Genomic DNA, 21,180 nt, shown 5'->3' with positions numbered 1-21,180 from the left:
CTAACATTTTCTACCACCCAACTCTCTCCTAATAAATAAGGTCAATATATGAGTATTTGATTAAATGACATGAATTATAAAGTCAAATTTTAAATTCAAGATTTCTGTTATGTAAAATTAAAGAACAATACTACATACAGTCTTTATTTGAAAACTATAATATAAGTTTAAGTAATTTTATTTTTAAATTTTTTTAAAATTATAAAAATATCCTTTTTAAAATGATATTTTTTTTATTTAATAAAGGATCTGTATATATAATCTCTAAGTAAAGATTACAAATAAAATTTCTCAAAATCAAATATGTCTAAAGTGAAAATAAAAATCTTTAAAGGATAATAATCCTAAATCCTCCCTTAATGGCCTTGTACGCAGATATTATCAACCTATCAAATTTTGTTGGCGGGTCATTTACGTGCTTTAATCACACCTACCAAAAAAAACCATCAAATTAATTGCACGCGGGGGTAGAAGAGGAAAGTACGGAAATAATTGAGTTAGATTATATATTTATATATATATATATATATATGTTGGATGTTATGTATGTATATAGCTTTTACAAATTAAGGTTGCTTGTCTGTCTCTCGTACGTGCTGTCCCAGACAGACTGCTTGGACCAGCTCCGCTCAGCTCACCATCAACTCATACTTGTATTGTCTTGCTTCCTCTGTCTTTAGGCTTTGTTTGGAATCTCAACTCATCTCAACTCATCATTATAATTTTTTCAAATCTTAACATAAAATATAATAAACAATTCAACTTTTTCAAATCCTAAAATAATAATAATAATAATAAATAATATTCTAACAATATTTTATTATCTCAACTCAACTCACTTCAACATTCAAACGCAACCTAAATACTCTCCAAATCATGACTGCAGTTGAAACTCAGTAACTGGTAAAAAAAAAAAGCTTGCTTCTTGGTATCAATGGTGAAACCACCTCCTCTAAATTAATAAGAAATGCTTTAAAAATTTTATAAAAATAAAATTATAAATTGATGTGATTTGATTATGTGATAATCAGTTAGATTATAAATCTATATCACATATCGATTTATTCTTATAAAATATATTTATAGTTGTAGCTAACATTTCTCTAATTTTTTTAGTCTTCCAATATTTACATTGAAAATTATAATGTTTGAAGTTAAAAAATATTGTTGCTAATTAAATAGCTAAGGTGAGTGGTGAAAGAAAGGCTTTACCTATCTAATGAGAGGTGTTGACTTAAATTGATCGCCATGCATGTTAAGCTTTTGGTGTTAAAAAATTGATATTTAAGAAGTGTACGTACATGTCATCGATCGCCATCAGGTCGAGATCATCGACATGAAAGGTGAACTCATGTGGATCAGTGAGTAATGGATGCCACCCATGATATATACATGTAGATATTGTGGCGTCAATCTCTCAGCATTGGATGCCACCCATGATATATACATGTAGATATTGTGTTTAATTGGCCGGCTGATAAATAATAATAATAAGAGAAACACTTCTTTGCCTCTTTAATTTGTCCACTCTATTTGACGTCGTCTTTTTTTTTTTTTAAACTAATTGGTGTATTTTTTTAAATATTTAAATATATTAAAAAAATATAAAAAAAAAAATTTATACTAAACGGTATGTCCAACGGTCAACATGAGACGGCATAATAACTACACCATAATAATAATAATAAAAAATAATAATGAGCTCCTTTTTCTTGTGCGGAATTGATTTGCAATGTCATGCACCCACCATATATATATATATGTCACCCGGAGAGCTGCTAACAATGATTAGGCAGAATTGATCATGATGATCATGTGATCATCAGGCATAAAAAAAAAACTCTATATATATAATTACATGTGGATAAAAAGTCTAACCTAATTTGGAGGTAATTGCTCGACTTTTCTTTCCAAGGAAATACTACTTTTTTTAAAAAAAATAAAAATAAAATAAAAAAGACATTTACTAGTACTGTAATCTTTTGGTCACCAATTAATAGTAATTAACGTTTTACTGCACATTAAAACGGTTAAAACTTAGGATTTTGAGCCATCCATGCATGCATGCATGCCAACTAGGTAAATTATTTGTGGGGTTTTCGTGTTTGAAGTTTGAACCATTGCTATCTTCATCAGTATTGAAAAACCGACTGCGCGCGTGTGCCAATGAATTGTTAGTCACGAGTGGCTTCCACATAATTAAGTAATTATATGTAAGTTTTACGTCATAAACTTTCGTATATTTCTCATTTTTATTCCTCTATCTTAATATTTAAATATACATGTATTTAAATATAAAAATAAAACAGACAAATCACATATTGATTAATTATAAATGTGTAGTATAAGACTTCTATGTAGCATTTCTCGTAAATATATAATATTGACAGTGAGGTGGCAATATGTGACATGACCTGTTAACCCAATACGAACACGACATGATAATAACGGGTTTGGATTTAATCTTAACGGGTTCGGGTCAAAACGGATTAATCCATTAATACACAATTGCTTAATGAGTCAACTCATTAAGAAACTTAAAATTACAATTATACCCTTATATCTAAAAGTAAAATTGTTGAGATTTTAATTTCGATATTTTTATTATTTAGATTATAATTTTAGACTTATATTTTTAAAATATTGTGATTTTAATATTTATATAAAATTATGCTAAACTTAATAATGTCAAACAGGTTAATTTCGAGTATGTTCAACTCATTTTTATAAACGGATTGAAACGGATTAAGTCATGTTGTGTTAACCTATTTTGTAATATTTAATAACGAATTGACACGACCCGTTATGTTAATGAGTCGTATTAGTGTTTGAAATTTTGACACGATAAGCTTAAAGAGTAGTGTTCAAGTTGACTCATATAGTATAATATACATATTTTAACACAACACGATACGAACATGATCCGTTAACGCTTCAACACTTCTTTGCTACCACTCCATCACTATTGTATAATATATTGATGATGATAAGGAGAATTCTATCTTAACAAATGAAAATGACTTATTTACTAATTAATAGGAAACTAATAAATAGGAAAAAAAAAAAAAAAACAGAGACAGACAACCATGTAGGATTTTTTTCTTTTTATTTTTTTACGAAAGAAGTTTCAATAATTCATTATTGGATGAGTATATGTTAGCAAAAAAAATATATATATATATATATAAAATAAATAAATATTAATGTGTGGCACCGCTATTTATAATTTCACAATCTACGGCATGACATCGCTTGTTAAAGGACAATAGAAAGGCCAAGTAAGGCCAACTTGCATGCAAATGTCGACGCTTATCAAGTTGTCTGCTGTCTCTTTCTATGGGACACGAGTACTACTGATTACCAAAATAGAAAAAATAAATATATTTTTTTTAAAAATCCCTAAAAGCCCCCAAACAATTTTCTTTATATTTCATTGGTAAAAAATAAGTCCAACCAACTTTCTAGATATTAAAATTTGAAGTAAATCTTCTATTATTAATTGGTTATATTATATGGATGATCTGGTTGCTTATAACATAGCGTTGACAAAATTATTGTAACTATTTTGTTTTAAAAAAAAATTTATTCTTAAGTCGAAATAGACGGGAATGTTTATAGTCAAGTAATAAGTAGAATTTTCCTATCGACGAATGAAAAATAAGTAAATAAGTAGAGATTTTCTATTTAAAAATTCGGATCATATGCCATCAGGCTATCAAACTCTTAATTATGGAGATTTCTGTGCTGCATGACTATAGATTAGCATATAAGGTACTTCTATTTAAAATGAAAAACATGAAGATTATCTTAATTAAAAACATACATTTTAATTGTAGAAGATTGTGCGTATATAATTTCATAAAAAATAAAGTTATTATTATTATTTTTATATTTGAGAGAATAAAATAATTAAGAAAGCAAACAGAAAGCCCGATTCTATCTCCTCACATATCAGCTAAGTTAAAACCGTAATTTACTATTTACCCATGTGTTTTTCATGAGCTAATTTTACCCATCAATATCTCTCGGAAAAGATCTTTTCCCGTTGTTGACCGATAAACTTCACCAATCCAGCCGGTTGAACCGGTCACTCCCCTATATTCTTTCTTACCCAATTTACTCGAACTACTTCCATAATCATTTCTAATTACCAATAAATCCCCCACGAAATTATCACTTTTTTTTTTTAATTTTTCTAAATAATTATTCTTCTAAAAAACAAATTATCAAATTACTATCATGTATTTGACTAAGTTATGAGCCATTATGTAAATCTACGTGATCTTAAGATTGCCAAAACATTATGATATGAGCAAGATATGACCATATTATAAAATAAATAAATAAAAAAAAAGCGTTGGGGTCCCACATTTATATGTGTATATTAAATGAGTGAGTTGGGTCCCATAAGCAAGCATAAAAAAATAGAGAGAGTTTTGTCATATAATGATGATTAATGCATCTTTTATTTATCAAAATAGTATTATCTTCTTGTCTTTCTCCCATGGAGAGAAAAATATAAACAAAGTTGCACGTTCGAGCTTGTAGTATTCGAGTTTTGGACTTACTAAAAAAAAATAAAACAATAAAAAATTATAATTATAATTATTATTATATAAAGTTTTGTGAAGTGCTAAGGTTTACGTGCTCTACATGGTCCCCATCCCACCAAGCGTGAGATAAGAGGTTAGTAAATCTCGAGAAAGATCCAACGGTTGAGATCCGAGGAGGACCACTCCTTGAAAGACAAAAGAAAATCCACGTTTGTGCCACTCGAGATACATTTTGCCGACATGTGTGGTGGAAGTTCTGAATTTAGCACATTGGAATTTCCGAATTATCATTTTTTTATTCCTTAATATATATATTTTCTATTAAAACAAAAGGAAAAAGAAAAAGAAAAAGAAAAATTAAAATTAGCTTCACTTCCAGAAAGGCTATTAATGTCATTCACGTAGTCCATGACTCCATGCAGTTGTGATCACTTTCGAAAATTCAGCAAAAAATATAGCCTTAATTATATGGAATTATATAATCTGAACGTAGTTTTGAAAAGTTAAAACAAGATTTCAAATCAAAATCTCCAGTGGCCCTGTTAGTTTCGCGGTAAGTTTTTTTTTTTTTTTTCCCCGTAGCAGTGTTTATTAAGTTCTTGTCAAAAACTATTTAAATTTACCTTTTCTTTTGAGAGTTTGATTACTTTCCGCGAAAAAAAGAAAAGAAAAGAAAAGGAAAATGTGATTTTTTATTTATTTAAAATTTTGTTGTGCTCTTTAAATGCATCGTTTCTGTCAGTTTGCTTTTTTGAGATAAACATGATGTCCTTTTTTTTTTCCTGGATAATGAAGGCTTGAGAGTGTGTAGAGAGAGAGAGTCAGAGAGGAGAGAGAGAGAGAGTTACAACTTAAACATGTTGTTTGAAGAAGGGCCTCTCTGTTGGTTGTTTGAGTTCTGACTGCTGTTTGCACTGTACAAGACTACATAGGTTTGGTGGGTGTGTTGCATCTGTGGTGTGTGTTCCTATTTCTTAGTCAGTCTTAATTGTGCAGTGTCATTTTCTGTTCATGATGAGTTTACTTGAATGAGAGTTGACATTTTGCAGGTTCTTGGTTAAGATTTGCTTGATATATGTTTGTTTTCTCCCTTTGCGTTCGATATATGTTGTTGTTGGTTATGGGTTTCGAACCAAATGACTGAAAAAACTGTAGTTTTTTTCCCCTACTTTATCGTCCCGATGATTATTAGTTTCGGGTTTCCGAAAAACGGAGAAAAAAGTTTCGAGTTTGGAGCAATTTCTAACTCTTAGAAAAGTTTAAATTTGTTTTGTTTTGTAATAAAAGTTGTATCATTGGAGTTCGTCGATAAAATACAATGATGGTAGTGGTACTATGTCGTTCTTTGAAAAAAGATTTGTATTTTAGTTTAGTGTTTTCTTTCTCTAAATCTGGATTGATTTTTCTTTTCAAGAGGGAAAGTATTTTGTTGTGTTGGTGATTTAAGGTATCGTGTTTGATTCTTTGGAAAGAATAGTGTTTTGAACATGTGGTTTCAATGGCCAAATGTTCTTTCCATATTTCCTTTACCAGATTTGAGAAAAAATTATATAGTGTTGCTCTTTCTGGGGCGCTGCAGTCTGTCCTCAATTCTTTAATGGATTTCCATTTATGGTTTTGCGTAAACAAGAATGACGGGTAAAAGGAGTAGACTTTGCAGAGATTTGTTTCTGTGTCAGTGTGTCTCACATATATCAGATTCGTGGAATAGGGTCTCTATTCTTGAAGCTTCTGACAGGAAATGATGTTGTGTTTTTGCTGATTCTATTTATAGGCATTTTGTAAATTGTATTCTAGATCTGCAACTTTTTCTTCGGAAAGGATTAAGATTCTATGCGTTTTGAAGTATCTCTCTTGAATCCTTTTCGCGACTTATTGACATTTTTCTGGTAAATATTTTGCCATTTGTAGTGCTCTGCTTCTGGTGATTTGAAAGACTATAATAGGAGATAATTATTCTTTTGTTTATGTTTTTCTGTTTTCTGAATTCCTTTTGGAAAGTAGTTATTTTATATGTTAAACTTTTTTTGTTTTTGGTCCGTTTGCAGCTCGGTAGATAGATGATGGATTTTTCAGAGTATACAAGAATAGTGTTCAACAAAATCAAGAAACTAGAACCAGAAAATGCTACAAAGATTATTGGGTATCTTCTTTTACAAGACCGTGGGGATCATGAAATGGTTAGATTGGCTCTGGGTCCGGACAACTTGATTCATGAAATGATTTACAAAGCCAAAGCCGAACTATATCAGTTGGCCACTAAGTCAACACCATCTCCAATCTCACCACTCAAGAGCCCAGTTTTCAGTCCTTTCTCACATGTCTCATCTAGGCCTTATTCATCACCAACAGAATTTGGTGCTTCATCTCCTCGTTGGGATCCTCAGCTAACTAGCAAGTATGGTACTGATTTCATTCTACAAGGTTGCTCAGATTCTACTGCTGAATTCCAAAACCAGACTCATTTTTTGGGTTTAGAGGATCCAATAGATCCTGCAAATTGTGGACTTTCAGGATTTTCGAACGATTACTTCTACCCCGATGCTGCAATGGGGAACTCAAGTGTCAGAGCAAGTAGAAGATTTTCAAGCCTGCCTGAAGTTCCGGTTAAGACTTGTCACTATTTTAACAAGGGGTTTTGCAAGCATGGAAGTAGCTGTAGGTATTTCCATGGACAAGTCATACCTGAAAGCTTATCTCAGATGTATGGAAATGATGCTGTCAATGAGGATCAGTTTATCTCACCTAGGTCACTTGAGAAGCTAGAATTGGAAATAGTTGAGATTCTAAAATCAAGAAGAGGGAATCCTGTTTCGATTGCTTCACTGCCTATGATATATTATGAGAAATTTGGAAAAGTTCTTCAGGCAGAAGGGTACCTCACTGAGAGCCAGAGACATGGTAAAGCTGGTTATAGTCTGACAAAGCTTCTTGCTCGTTTGAAAAATAGCATTCGGTTGATTGACAGGTGCAATGCAAATTTTAGGCCTTCAATCGGTTGCTCAACTGGAATAAACAATCTCTTACCTACGAATATTTAACCGGTGCACTTTATGTTTTGCAGGCCTCATGGGCAGCATGCAGTAATTTTGGCAGAAGATGCTCCAAAATACATGGAAAATCGAAATGAGAAAAGTGACCCTGGTCCAATTGTCAGTGGTTCACGACAGATATATCTAACTTTTCCAGCTGAAAGCACTTTTACAGAAGAGGATGTCTCCACCTACTTTAGGTAATTCTATGTTGGAACTCTTCTTAGGTGGGAGTTGCAGGCTTCTTTGTAAGTGATTTTGTAGTGTCGAAAGGTTCTTTTATTGTGTTGGGTTTTGTTTGTAGTACCTTTGGTCCAGTTGAAGATGTGCGGATTCCCTGCCAACAGAAACGGATGTTTGGGTTTGTAACATTTATTAGCGCAGACACGGTTAAAATTATTTTGGCAAAAGGAAATCCACATTTTGTTTGTGGGGCCCGTGTTCTTGTGAAACCTTACAGGGAAAAATCAAAACTTAATGACAGGTAAATTTGTTTTCTGTTCTTGTTGTGTACACTGTCAATAACCTGCTTTAGATTAAAGAGTTTGATAAGTTGATAGATCTAAGAGAATTTTTCAGGGCTGTAAATTGTTCTTAGAATCTTTGTTAGAAATCTTGCTAAGACAGGTCTTTACAGCTTATATTTCTTACAGTTTTCAAAAGTTGGCCAGCATTAATTCACTGTATATGTTCAAAATTGCTTGTATTCATGACATCATGTATTGGTGAAACCATATGCCTTTATAGACCCTTTTTTTTCCCATTGACAGAGGACTTTATCATCTGCAGTTTCAATGTTGTGACTCCTGTCTCTCACTCATTCAGTATTCCATGTGAATTTTTATTTTCCAGCAGGAGATTCCCAGAGAGAATTGAGCCTCAATTGTGCTTTTCTCCCCACTATGTTGACATGGAATCTGAGCTTCATGCAAGTGAGTAGGATCTGTTTTAATATGCTAATACTTTTCTGAAATGTCTGGTTTGTGATATTCAACAATCCACATGTACCTACATACAGCTTGAAGGTGTGATTTTTTTTTTTTATCGGTAGTGCTTACTCTATATAATTTTGCTTGGTCGCCAATGCTTTCCATTCAGTTGCTCACTTTGGTATAAAAAATTAATTATGGCTATACAGTTTTATGCTGTCTAATTTGCGATTCATTTTTAGTGCCAAGAGGATGTGAAACCTCCAGGTTACTGAGGAGGCAGCTTATGGAAGAGCAAGAGCAGGCCCTTGAACTTGAGAGGATGCGTCTTGCAGAGCTGCAGTTGGCACGGAAATCTACAATTAGTCAGCCCTACTTTGGCTACATGGATGGGTTAAAAGTTTCGGGTGGTGTGTTGTTTTTTCCATTTGCTTCTCCACCGAGTGTTTTGGTTTTTTATAATTTGTTTGCCTGTTATTCTTTCTATAACTTTCTCCCTTGAGGCATTTCTTGTTCTTATTTTAATTCAAGTCATTGCTCATGCAGATCCATTAAATCTCCCATCTGCAGAGAGATTCAATTATCTGTTGGATGTTCTGAGTAATGGCTCTGCTAGCGATGATGGTAAACCCAGGCATACAGACACCCACACTGACCAGGAGAGGTATGAATTAAGGTAGAGACTCCTTTGTTTGTGCTGTAAGTTAAGTCTTGCTGTCATTTCTGTTGTCCCCCCTCGACGATGATTACCCCTTCAATCTTTTTTTATCTTGAAACAGATCTTAGTGTTTAAATATTAGAGTTATCATGAAGTTCTCTTCTAATAAATCAATCCTTGTTGATGATTGCTGCTGCTGCATCTCCTCTCCGACTCTTAAGCTGTTTGGCCTTTTTTGTTTCAAAATCTTAAGTGGCAGTCAGCTCTGATTCACTTTTAAAGGCCCTTTTGTAGTAGACTCACACCATTATCTGTGTACATATGCATGCATGCATGCATGTAACATACATCAGCTAAGCATTGCTGCTGTTATGAATTCATTGCTTTTCTGATTGAATTTTATTATGTTTTCTTTTCTCCAGCAGTCAGTCTATTAATCTCCCCGAGAGCCCATTCGCATCTCCAATAGCTAGCAGCATTTCTACGGTCATATAGATTCAGCAACACAGAAGATTATAGAGATAGAGTTCTGGTTTAAAGGCAACATTGCTGGTTATTATACACCCTTTTCTCATTTCACGACGTGTTCGTCAATCAATCAAAAGTTCCCTGCAAGTATATACTGGCTAACAAAGAAACAGCGGAAGAATATCCTCCCCCTTACATTGGGTTGAAGGAACTAGAAAAGAAGAAGAATATGATACATAGAAGAAGTATATGTTAAAAGGTTCTACAGTTTCTTAATCTCAATCACAGAAAGAAGGCAAGAGATTTGAATATTTAGCAGAGGATGTAATTATTAGTCTTTAGTGGAAGATAGGAACCAAAAGGTATGCAATGTTTGAAGTGTTCTAGATTCTCTACGACACTCAGCAGTTTATGAAATATCTTCAACAAAAACGTTTAGCAGCAGCTTATACCCCTTTATTTAGTGTTTTTGCTACTTTATTGCATCTCTTTGCTGATATCCGAAAGAATTACAATCTTCCATCTCCAAATCTCTTTTGGGTTTCATGTTTGGTCGATTTGGTTTTACTTTTTGTATCATCGCCTTGTTTTCCCTTTATTTTTCTTCTCCAAACCATTTGATTTTGAGTGGTAGAGCATCATGCGGTTTGGTTTGTGGACAGAGGCACTGGACAAGGATCTGCCCATGAACACCAACCACTAAGAAAACTTGCACAACAATGGTGGGTTGCAGCTCATTATTATCCAGAATTTGAAATTACAATTAGATATTCCACCTTATTAAATCTGAACCTAATATTTTAATTCATAAGAGCCAATATGCCTAGCTGGAGTTGACTCAATCATCTGTACAAAGAAGGCATAAAGACTGATTATATATATATATATATGAAAATTTTTATATATTATACTATTATTTTATTTTTATTTTATTAAATATGATGTAACATATTTATTATCATTAAATGATTATTTATTATATAATAATTTTTTATTATTTAATAAATATAAATATATTATATTTTATTTAATATAAACAAAATAAGATGAGAGGGTAATGTATTACTCGAGCGACAAAATAATTGACATGACAAAACAAGTTTAAGGAAGATAAAGATGGAAAGAGTTGGAGTAATTTGCAAGTACCTATATTTAAAATAATAATAATAATAATAATAAAGGAATTGCATTGTTCAGCTACGTCTCATTCATGATCTCTTTCTATATAATAATTGTTTTGAAAATGACACCACCCATTGATGGGTCCCTTGGCATGATATAATTCTTCTGCCAAGCTGGACCTTATTGGTTGGCTTGCTTTTCGGCAACACAGAGCAAAAAAATGCCCGCAAGTTTCGGAAAAATTAATGGGTTTTGTTGAGAGAGCAGGTGTGTGAGAGAGAGACTAGGCAACCAAACTGCAATCAACTTCAACACGAAGACTTTATTATTAGCTCCTTGAGTTGCACTAGCACATGCATCTCTAAATGCTTTTGCTTTTGCTGGAAAGATAGTGACTTTGCAGTGTTCCAAATATACCAAACCTCTTCTTTGTGCTAGCGGTTTGCAGATTATGTATTTTCCTCTCATAAACATCAAAAGGACAAAGCAACCAGGAAAGGGATTTGTTTCTGTTGGGAACACGTTGATTCATATACAAATTCAAATCAAGCTGATAATAAGACATACGATTAAGTCAAAAACACTATTTACACATCACTGCTTCTGTTTTTGTGCCATGAGAACCTATCTAGCACTTAAAACTATCACTGGCAACATAAAAATATAGCACAAGAATCCTCACGCATAGTTGTTCAAATTATGCCTCTAATCTGAGTAATTCATACCAAATCACCAATTATTCGTTTTACACAGCATTTTGTAATGGTCAAAAGATTATAGAATTTCCAAGGAAAATGTTCGGTCTTTTCAGCTCTTTAAACAAGTTGATAAAGATAAGAAAATCAATACCACCACACAACACCAGATCAATTGGTAAGAGAAGAAAGTTACAGTGAATCGATTCTATACTTGTGAACTAATAGTGCGGTTTTCTGACTACCTCTCTCAACTAATAGCAGATCAAGGTAAATCAGCCATGGCAATCAAGCAACATATCGTGGGGCACATACTAGTAGACAGGCGATGAAAGTACAGGCATAACATAGGAATTAGAAGCCATGGTTAATAAATTTCTATATTCTAATATATATATGGAGGAACATTATCCTGTACCAAAAAGGGTAAAACTTCAATGATTTTGGATATTGAATGTTTATACATGGGAGGTTATAACCAGATCAGACTCACATAAACAGTTCACATTAATGAAACCCGACATTGGAACTATCAAAATTCAAATGCTAAATCCAACTCCACCGTATACCCAGCTTAGGAAGGAAAAAATAAAAAAACTCTCCAACATATATCCATCTTCATTTCTAGGTAGCTGAAGTTAAGGGAATTGGATCCTGGATGTCCCACATTGTCTGATACATGGGGCGGATGGAGGAGCCATGAGGTCAAAGGGCCATTAGAATATATCACCATCCGTCCCTTGTAAAATGCACTGTTCTACAAGCAACTTCTATTATCATTCACTTTCTTGTTCAAGGATTAAAAGCTGACCTTCACGCAACATAGTTTTCCATGGTCATCTTGCTTTTAGATTGCCATAACTTTGTAGATAACCCCCAGCAGGCCTTTAACGAGAATGTAAATACCAATTTCGCAATAAGAGTGGCGTCAGCACCAATTACAGTGCTGAATGCATCCTTGAACCATGGCACAACATTTGCTTGCTTGAGACTAACAAAAATCAAAGATGAACTTCAACCAAAAAACCTCATTAACATTGGCAAAAAGAAGTTTTTGGTTGCCGATGTTAATGGCAAGACTGCTCTACCAAGTACATAGGCCACACCTTAGTGCAGTGTCTTATCCTTTCTTTTCATATTTCTTCGCAAACTTCTTGAGCAGTAGTCTCTGCCGAAATTCCAAATATGTATCTAAACTGGTTCCAGCCCACTGTTGACAAAAGCATTCATCGGTTGGAACCAGTGAACTGAGAGGAAATGGTCCTTCCGGAGCTTTCTTCAGTGCAACCAAGAATTTATGGCGAGGACGAATTCTCTGGTCCAAAGACAAACTTAAGTACATAGGATATTTTGTCAATGAACGCACCTCATTATGGAGTTCATTGATCAAGTACATATACTTGGGCTTTAGATTCTCCTCCAGTGACAAAGATAACACCTGCAAGCAGATTGAATTAAACAAGAAAATTGAACCAATGCTTATAGCAGGAAAGAAGAAAATTTTATGACTAGAAAGTCTAGAATAAGGTTGAGGATAAGTATGGAAAGATTAAACTGCTTTTTCCAACACAAACACAAGCAATTCCAATCAGTTAAAAGAGGTTAAAAGGAACTTCGCAAAGATTTAAACATGCATAGAGAAGCAAATTAACCTGTGTAAGGCTCGTTAAAACTTTCAAGATGTCAGAATCACCCATCCCAATACCCCTCAAGAAATTGATCCTAGGCAGTAATCCATCATTGATACTGTAATGGAGGAGCTGAGGATGTTTTGTCACCATCTTGACTATATTATCTCTTGGAGCTCCCAACTCCTTTGACAGAAAAATATAACGAGTATTCCATGTTCTATCAATGCGCTGAACCAGAATTTGAGGGCTAAGTTGTATAACTTTACCTAAATCTTTTTCCTTAATGCCAACCTCTTCAACCAAGTATCTAACAGTGGGTTTCAATGAATTCTCAACACTATAAGAAAATAGAGAGGGAGCAGCTGAAATTATCTGCCCTACTCTGGAACTTGGAATACCTAAACTCATCAAGAAAGCAACATGGGACTTCAAATTATTCTCCACTGTGTACTCCAAAATTTGTGGTTGCCTCAAAAGTATTCTTCTCACATCTCTATGTTTGACACCAACACTCAACAAGTATTCCAACCTTTCTTGAGCAGAACACACATTAATTTGAAGGGAAGGCATGTGCCTTTCATACATCTGGATAAAGTGCGACTCCTTGAGCCCAAACGTGGTCAAGTAATCAAGAAGGGGCATACATCTTTTATCCAAATCTATTTCTTCATATAGCCGAGGATATTTGTCCTCCATGAATTTCCTTGTCATCAACTGTAATCAAAGACAACATGGTAATGTTTCTTTGCCATGTCAGTACAGTACGAAGTAAAACTTGACAGCCTATCATGTTAACGTACACTTACCTTCCCTCTGCCATTCATGTCTAAGGATCTGACTTCCTCTGTTCTCTTTGAATCATGATAGCAACCTCCAATGTCACTCCTTTGGAAGGTGCTCTTGCCATTTCTTACGTACAATTGGTCTTCATCAACTTTGAGGTTTTCTCCAAACATGGATGATCCGATGCCCCGGTCTTTTTCTGATTGTCTCTGGTTACCTTTCCGTGTTTTATATCCATTCTCGGACTTAACTCTCTTTCCATTAACATCAAATTCTGCAGTTTCAGCAAAGTCATCCTGCAGAGACATCACTTTAATATCAAAACATGTTAGAAAATCAAAGTAGCATGTTTTATCACCTTTTGCATCTGCATGCACATAACATCTACAGACACCAGCAATCGCATGGCTTGATAATCAACATAAGTGATTATGTATTTACTACGTATAATGGTTATGGGTGTTTGTAAGCATTGACCTCTCCACCTACAGGCTTAAGCTTTTGGATCAGAGCCTGGTTGACATGTTCTTAGATTCCACATGCCAGGACCATTTGGTCTTTTTTCTTTTGGCTGGATCATCAGGGTGTAAAGGAACCCCACAGTTGTTTTGGGTTGGATGCTCAAAGGAAAACAAAAGCAATACTTCTCAATGATTGTGAATATGGCCACTGGCTAAAATGGGAGTCCTCAATAAAAATAGTTGTAAAAGCTCAAGCAAACCCACACTGATACAAGCCTAATACAAACCATTTGGCTCGATATAGCTCATAATCCAAAATTGGTCCGAAAGTAAGCTCTAATTGTCCATTTTTTATAGCAGTTCAATTAGTTTCAGTGGCTAGAAATTAACATATAAAGCACGTACAAGTCGCTCCGATTTTAATTAGCACAAAATTTCAGAGCAAAAAATCTTGTGCTTTCTAAGCACGAATAAAAAAGAAGTTCTACTTCCAAAAGCAGTAGCAATTACTTCGAAAGAGTTGAAAATTTGTTCTTCCGAGTGGAGCAAAAGAACAAAGTTCGTAAAAAGGAAAAGTCGACTCTTTTGAAGAACTTGATGTGAAAACCCAGAACTGCGAAGAAAGCTTCCAAAAAGTGCAGAGTCGAATCTTAACTAAGACGCAGAAAGTCCTAGATGCTTTTTTGTTTTCATCTTTCGCCATTAAAAGAAGAGAACTGAAGCAAAATTATGCTTCATAAAAGGAAGGAAAAAAGGTCAAGCACTCTCGCCAAACCATACAAGGCCTTATTATTAGCTCCAAATAAAGCAAAATCCCTTTAAGAGTTGGACTAGTACTTGCATCTCTATCACACCCTTTGTTAGGGGAGCCATGACTTGATGCTTTTGCTGAAAAGATAGTGACTTTGCAGTGTTCCAAATATACCAAACCTCTTCTTTGTGCTAGCAGTTTGCAGATTACGTATTTTCCTCTCATAAACATCAAAAGGACAAAGCAATCATGGAAGGGATTTGTTTCTGTTGGGAACACATTGATTCATATACAAATTCAAATCAAACTGATAATAAGACCTACGATTGAGTCAAAAACACTATTTACACATCACTGCTTCTGCTTTTGTGCCATGAGAACCTATCTAGCACTTAACTATCACTGGCAACATAAAATATATCACAAGAATCCTCACGCATAGCTGTTCAAATTATGCCTCTAATCTGAGCAATTCATACCAAATCACCAATTATTTGTTTTACACAGCATTTTGTAATGATCAAAAGATTATAGAATTTCCAAGGAAAATGTTCAGTCTTTTCAGCTCTTTAAACAAGTTGATAAAGATAAGAAAATCAATACCACCATACAACACCAGATCATTGGTAAGAGAAGAAAGTTACAGCGATATCGATTCTATACTTGTGAACGAACAGTGCGGATTTCTGACTACCTCTCTCAGCTAATAGCAGATCAAGGTAAATCAGCCATGGCAATCAAGCAACATATCGTGGGGAACATACTAGCAGACAGGCGATGTAAGTAAAGGTATAACATAGGAATTAGAAGCCAAGGTATATAACATAACATCAAATTCTGCAGTTTTGGCAAAGTCATCCTGCAGAGACATCACTTTAATATCAAAACATGTTAGAAAATCAAAGTAGCATGTTTTATCACCTTTTGCATCTGCACGCACATAACAACTATAGACACACCAGCAAGCGCAGGGCTTGATAATCAACATAAGTGATTATGTATTTACTACGTGTAATGGTTATGGGTCTTTGTAAGCATTGACCTCTCCACCTACAGGCTTAAGCTTTTGGATCAGAGCCTGGTTGACATGTTCTTAGATTCCACATGCCAGGACCATTTGGCATTTTTTTCTATTGGCTGGATCATTAGGATGTAGAGGAAGCCCACAACTGTTTTGGGTTGGATGCTCAAAGGACAACAAAAGCAATACTTCTCAATGATTGTGAATATGGCCACCAGCTAGAATGGGAGTCGTCAATACAACGAGTTGTAAAAAAGCCAAGCAAACCCACATTGATACAAGCTTAATACAAACCATTTGGCTCGATATAGCTCCTAATCCAAAATCGGTCCGAAAGTAAACTCCAATTGTCCATTTTTTTTATAGCAGTTTAATTAGTTCTAATGTCTAGCAATTCACATATGTAGCACGTACAAGTCGGTCCAATTTTAATTAGCACAAAATTTCAGAATAAAAAATCTTATGCTTTCTAAAGCACGAATAAAAAAAGTTATACTTCCAAAAGCAGTAGCAATTACTTGGAAAGAATTGAAAATTTGTTCTTTCGAGAGGAGCAAAAGAACAAAATTCGTAAGAAGGAAAAGTCGACTCTTTCGAATAATTTGATGAGAAAACCTAGAACTGCGAAGAAAGCTTCCAAAAAGTGCAGACTCAAATCTTAACTAAGATGCACAAAGTCATAGATGCTTTTTCGTTGAGAACTGAAGCAAAATTATGCTTAATAAAAGGTAGGAAAACAGATACAAGTAAACCAGCGGAAGTAAGCTCACATTGGGCGAGGACCAATCATCCTCCACCACGTCGTCGTCGTCGTCGCCGTCGTATTCTTCTTCGTCATCATCAGAGTCAAACGGCGAGAGTGCCTGACCGTAGCGCGACCTCCGGTTGGACTTGAGGATCCTAGGACTCGAGTGCGTCGACCGCACCTCGAACCTGTGCCCGCTGCTCCTCCGCTTAACAATTCCTTCTCCAATCAAACTTGAGAAAGACTGTACGATCAAGTGGGTGTCAAAGACGTTCAAAGAAAAAGGAGGGGTGGTATTGAAGGGGTAGAGAGAGAGAAAAGATGCCATTTTTCAGGAAAAAAAATTAAAAAGTGAGAGAAAGTATATACCCAAAACCCTAAACCAGAAAGAAAAGAAAAGAAAAGAAAATATCTTCTTTCCTTCAGGGTTCAGTTTATCTTCTTGTTTGTTGCTGAGCATGCCCTGGTTAAGCTTCGTACTGTAGCTTCCCTAATTTTGCTTGTCTTATTAATTTTCGTATTAAGTATGTGGGTTTTTTTTATTTCTTTTTTATTTTTTTATTTTTGAAGATGGAAAACGGGCAGTCGTTTTTATTGAGTCATATCTTCTCTTGCAGCTGGATTTTCTTTTCTGTTTTGCTCTCTCTCTCTCTCTCTCTCTTTTCCGTCAAATAATATACATTCCTGTGATCATATTATATAATCGATTGCTTTTAAGTATATTGTTTTCACTCAAAACGTGGATGTATAGTTTGCATATCTGCCTGTTCTATCTATCATCCATCCTGGTGCTGTTTCAGCTGTAAACAAACACTACCTCAATGCAGAAGCTAATGGCTAGTTCTGCAGATAGAAAACACCTCAGTCAAAGGTAGTAAGAGGAAGTTTAAGCTCACTGTACCCCCTTCATTCTTTATCATTGAAGTAAATTTTTATTTCCCTCGTGTGAAGAAAAATGAATAGATTGGTAGCAAATTGTTGTGTTGATGACTTTGTTATTGAATGCTCACTTTTTATATACATTGTTCACTAACATTTTTAGGCTCTACAATCGGAACGATCAAATAAAAGTCTAAACCATATGAGTTTATATTTTTATATGACCGTTTACTATTATGATTAGAGTAGTGTTATTTGAAGGATTTATACCATACGTTATGCATATGACATAATTTGATTTGTAATATTCAAATTTTAAAATTTATCTGTGCAAGAACTCTCTCCGAAAGAAAATAAGATATCATTGTAATTCAATATGATTGCGGGAGTGTCAACTTTATCCGCAATCATCGTTGTTTAGGGGAATGCTAACCATATGTTAAGATAGAAAAAGAGCCTTATCAAGTTATCCTGTATGTCAATCAGGAAAGTGATGGATTACGTGCCTGCTAGATTATCTGGAGAATCTTTGAGCTAGCCGCAGGGTTTCTGTTTCGTTCCTACCATGCAAGAAGCAGTTTTGGAATCACTTGATGGATGAGTTACAGAAACAGAGGAAAAAAACTAAAGTACATGGTTATGATAGTTTTTCCATTATGTAATTCCTTTCTTCTGTTAGGTTGGCCTACTTGCATCTCATCATGATGTGAAAAAAGATTAATTTTTGCTGCTGAGTGCTATCTTGACCCTCTACAATTTCTGCCACTCAAATCATTTTGTCTTAGAAATTGTGCAGATCGGAAATCAACTGCTGCTTCATTTCTCTTTGAAGAAGTTTTAGGTCTCCTGTAGTGACCTACCTCGAATATAGACTTGAGAGTCTTTGAGATTTTTTATTCCGACCCTTGGATTCGAGCTCTTAGTATAATGTTGAACAGATTCCTGTGGTTATTTTTGCATTTTCTTTACAAGGAAATGGGGTCAATATGTAGATATTTCCACAATTTTATAATCACTGAACAGCCATCCGTTTCCATGGAGCATGATACAGGCATGGTACCGACAAAATATGTCACACTTTCATCTGTTCTTTTCCCCACGACCTTTTTTACTGTTCTTTTCTTAGTTCACTCTTGTCAAAGTACCCTAATCAGTAGTACTCAGCATTCACAAATTTAGCTTCTCAACGACTTTGTTAGTTGGATGCATGACTTTGTGCTAAATCAGCAGTATTAGCAACAATTTCCTCTTGATTGATCTTCTTTGTATGCTGAATGCTAAGAAAGTCTTCGACATGATTGTCTTTGAACATTATTTTTTTATGACACAAAACTTCAAATGGGGATAAGTTCCTGTTGACACGCTTGCAAAGACGTTTGGAATGAAGAAGTCAGAGATCATGTCTCTTTTGTAGAAGAGATTATAGCAGAAAGGTTTGACTTGTATAACTGCCAAGTTGATCTTGTTTATATGGAGGAAAGTGATTTCTCCTGAAATCCCTGTGACTTTATACGGCTTGCTTTTAGCTAGGAATGTTGAAAATGCATTCCCTTTCTGTTCTCAGCACGAAGATCCAACCATTTGACTTTTAGCTTCTAAAAAATTCAGCATTTCATTGTTAAATATTTTAACATGAACATTAATAATTAGATCTTTAATTTTTTTATGATTTACGATAATAAATAATAATAATTAGAAAACATACCTCCCTTTATTACACTTTGATAAAGAATTTGACCTGATTATGAGAGAACAATCACCCTAACAATTTTACCTCCGAGTGTTTCCCGATAGCTAGAGTCACAATGATGTTGTGGGTGATAAATCTTAACCTCTCAATACTATTTATAGACTTTCGACCATCAAGAAATCTAGAGACTTTGCATCTCACTGTGATTAGATATAGAGTTTAAATAAAACTCTTACATTCATGTTCTATATCAGAACAAAAACTTAGCCCTCTTCCGATACAAACGTGCTCAATATAATGCATGTCAAATATTGCAACAGCATGAGCTAGTGCTGATGAGAAATATCTCATATTTTAGAGAGTAGGATATGGTAATAAAAAACTACACAGAATAAATCTGAAAGAAAGGAGAGTTCAGCCCAATGTCCACGCTCAGATAGTCTTTACAAAAGGATCCTCGTTTTCAAAGCCGGAAAGACAGAGCAGCACGTATATTCGCCATATTAGGCGACCATTTCGGAACGTGTTTCACTTGGTAGAATGAAAGACAAACAAAGTCGATTGAGATTGATATATGTCCCCATTTCTTGAGGAATTCTAGAATCATCAATCTTTGCATGCAAATGGTCAAGCCTAACGTTGGAAAGCCATGAAAGTCAAGCCCCCTCGATGCTTTCAGCATTTTCATAGGTGTCCTTTCTCATGAACTTGAATACCCTTCAGTTGTACATGCAATTTGTATGAACATGCATGTGGCTTGATTGACATAATCTCTAATTTTTAAAATAGAGGTTTGAAATTTGAAACTCTCATTCCCAACTCAAAAAAAAAAAAAAAAAAAAGTGAAAAATTGTATGAACATACATGCATATTGCATAAGATATATGTACCCAGATTTCCACAGAAATCAAGCTTAGCAATATGATTAAGATGTGTAATACATGTTAATAACAATGACATATCATACATTATTCATAATAATTTTTTTCAAAATCATGGGCATAAATGAGAGTAAAAAAAAGACAAGAGAGGTTAAACAAAAACATCCCTAAACATAGATCATGGTGACATGAAATTATATACCGAGTGGGTGTTCATGGTGACATCAAAATGCAGTCTTGTTTATTTTTACAGATGAGATGAAATGAATTGATATGAAAATTAAAAATTTAATAAAATATTGTTAGAATATATATTTTTTAATATTATTTTTATTTTAAAATTTAAAAAAATTAAATTGTTTATTTTATTTTATATAAAAATTTAAAAAAATAATAAAAATTAAATAAATTAAATTAAAAAATTTTATGAAAACAAACAAAAGAGTACGAAGGTAAAAAAAAAAAAAATGTAGCTGAGAAAGTTCAAAAATTTAATGGCACTGAAAACCGTGTGGGGACCAACGTCCCACTTGGAGCCTCGAGGGCTTTTCACTACATGCATTCTTCTTCCTTACTTTCCAATTTCAAAAGAAAAGATCTTTCCACCAAGAACTATATATGAATATTTCTTCAACAACTCCATAACCAAAATGCCAGCTCCTTTCTCTTTCATTTTTTTTTTAATATTTTGGCCACGATTTTATATAAATTACTCTTTTTTATATAAATTTTGAACTTCAGTTTCGATGGATGCAAGATTGTAAGCATTCAAATGGATGGGTAAGCATTCAAATGCTGTATATTTTTCGTTTATGAATTTAAGTATAAAGTTTTTTTTTTTTTTTTTTTTTTATTTTCCTAAAAATGGTTTTTATTTTTGG

General features: G+C 34.1%; 2 protein-coding genes across 12 annotated transcripts; one reads left to right on the top strand and one right to left on the bottom strand.

Annotated features, from left to right (window-relative positions):
* Positions 1-5,311: 5,311 nt before the first annotated feature.
* On the top strand, positions 5,312-10,160 carry LOC108985070 (zinc finger CCCH domain-containing protein 18-like). 11 transcript variants are annotated; one of them, XM_035687236.1, is made up of 8 exons: positions 5,312-5,485; positions 6,602-7,521; positions 7,618-7,785; positions 7,890-8,069; positions 8,438-8,517; positions 8,757-8,924; positions 9,061-9,178; positions 9,595-10,160. In XM_035687236.1, exons 2-8 carry the CDS (start codon positions 6,614-6,616, stop codon positions 9,665-9,667), a joined length of 1,695 nt encoding a protein of 564 aa, XP_035543129.1. In that variant the 5' UTR covers positions 5,312-5,485; positions 6,602-6,613; the 3' UTR covers positions 9,668-10,160. The 11 variants fall into 11 exon arrangements, with proteins under 11 accessions (XP_035543129.1, XP_035543131.1, XP_035543133.1 ...); XM_035687238.1 differs by having other exon boundaries at positions 5,320-5,485; positions 8,441-8,517; positions 9,598-10,160; XM_035687240.1 differs by having other exon boundaries at positions 5,320-5,485; positions 8,441-8,517.
* A 1,712-nt stretch (positions 10,161-11,872) lies between these two features.
* On the bottom strand, positions 11,873-17,321 carry LOC108985062 (transcription termination factor MTERF9, chloroplastic-like). Its single transcript, XM_018957217.2, has 4 exons — positions 16,875-17,321; positions 13,895-14,167; positions 13,110-13,802; positions 11,873-12,895 (listed from the first exon to the last, which is right to left on the bottom strand). Exons 1-4 carry the CDS (start codon positions 17,175-17,177, stop codon positions 12,578-12,580), a joined length of 1,587 nt encoding a protein of 528 aa, XP_018812762.2. The 5' UTR covers positions 17,178-17,321; the 3' UTR covers positions 11,873-12,577.
* Between the last annotated feature and the right edge of the window lie 3,859 nt (positions 17,322-21,180).

This window comes from Juglans regia, chromosome 2 (assembly GCF_001411555.2).
Source record: "Juglans regia cultivar Chandler chromosome 2, Walnut 2.0, whole genome shotgun sequence".
Taxonomy (NCBI): Eukaryota; Viridiplantae; Streptophyta; class Magnoliopsida; order Fagales; family Juglandaceae; genus Juglans; species Juglans regia.
This window is presented reverse-complemented; position numbering and strand designations above follow the sequence as displayed.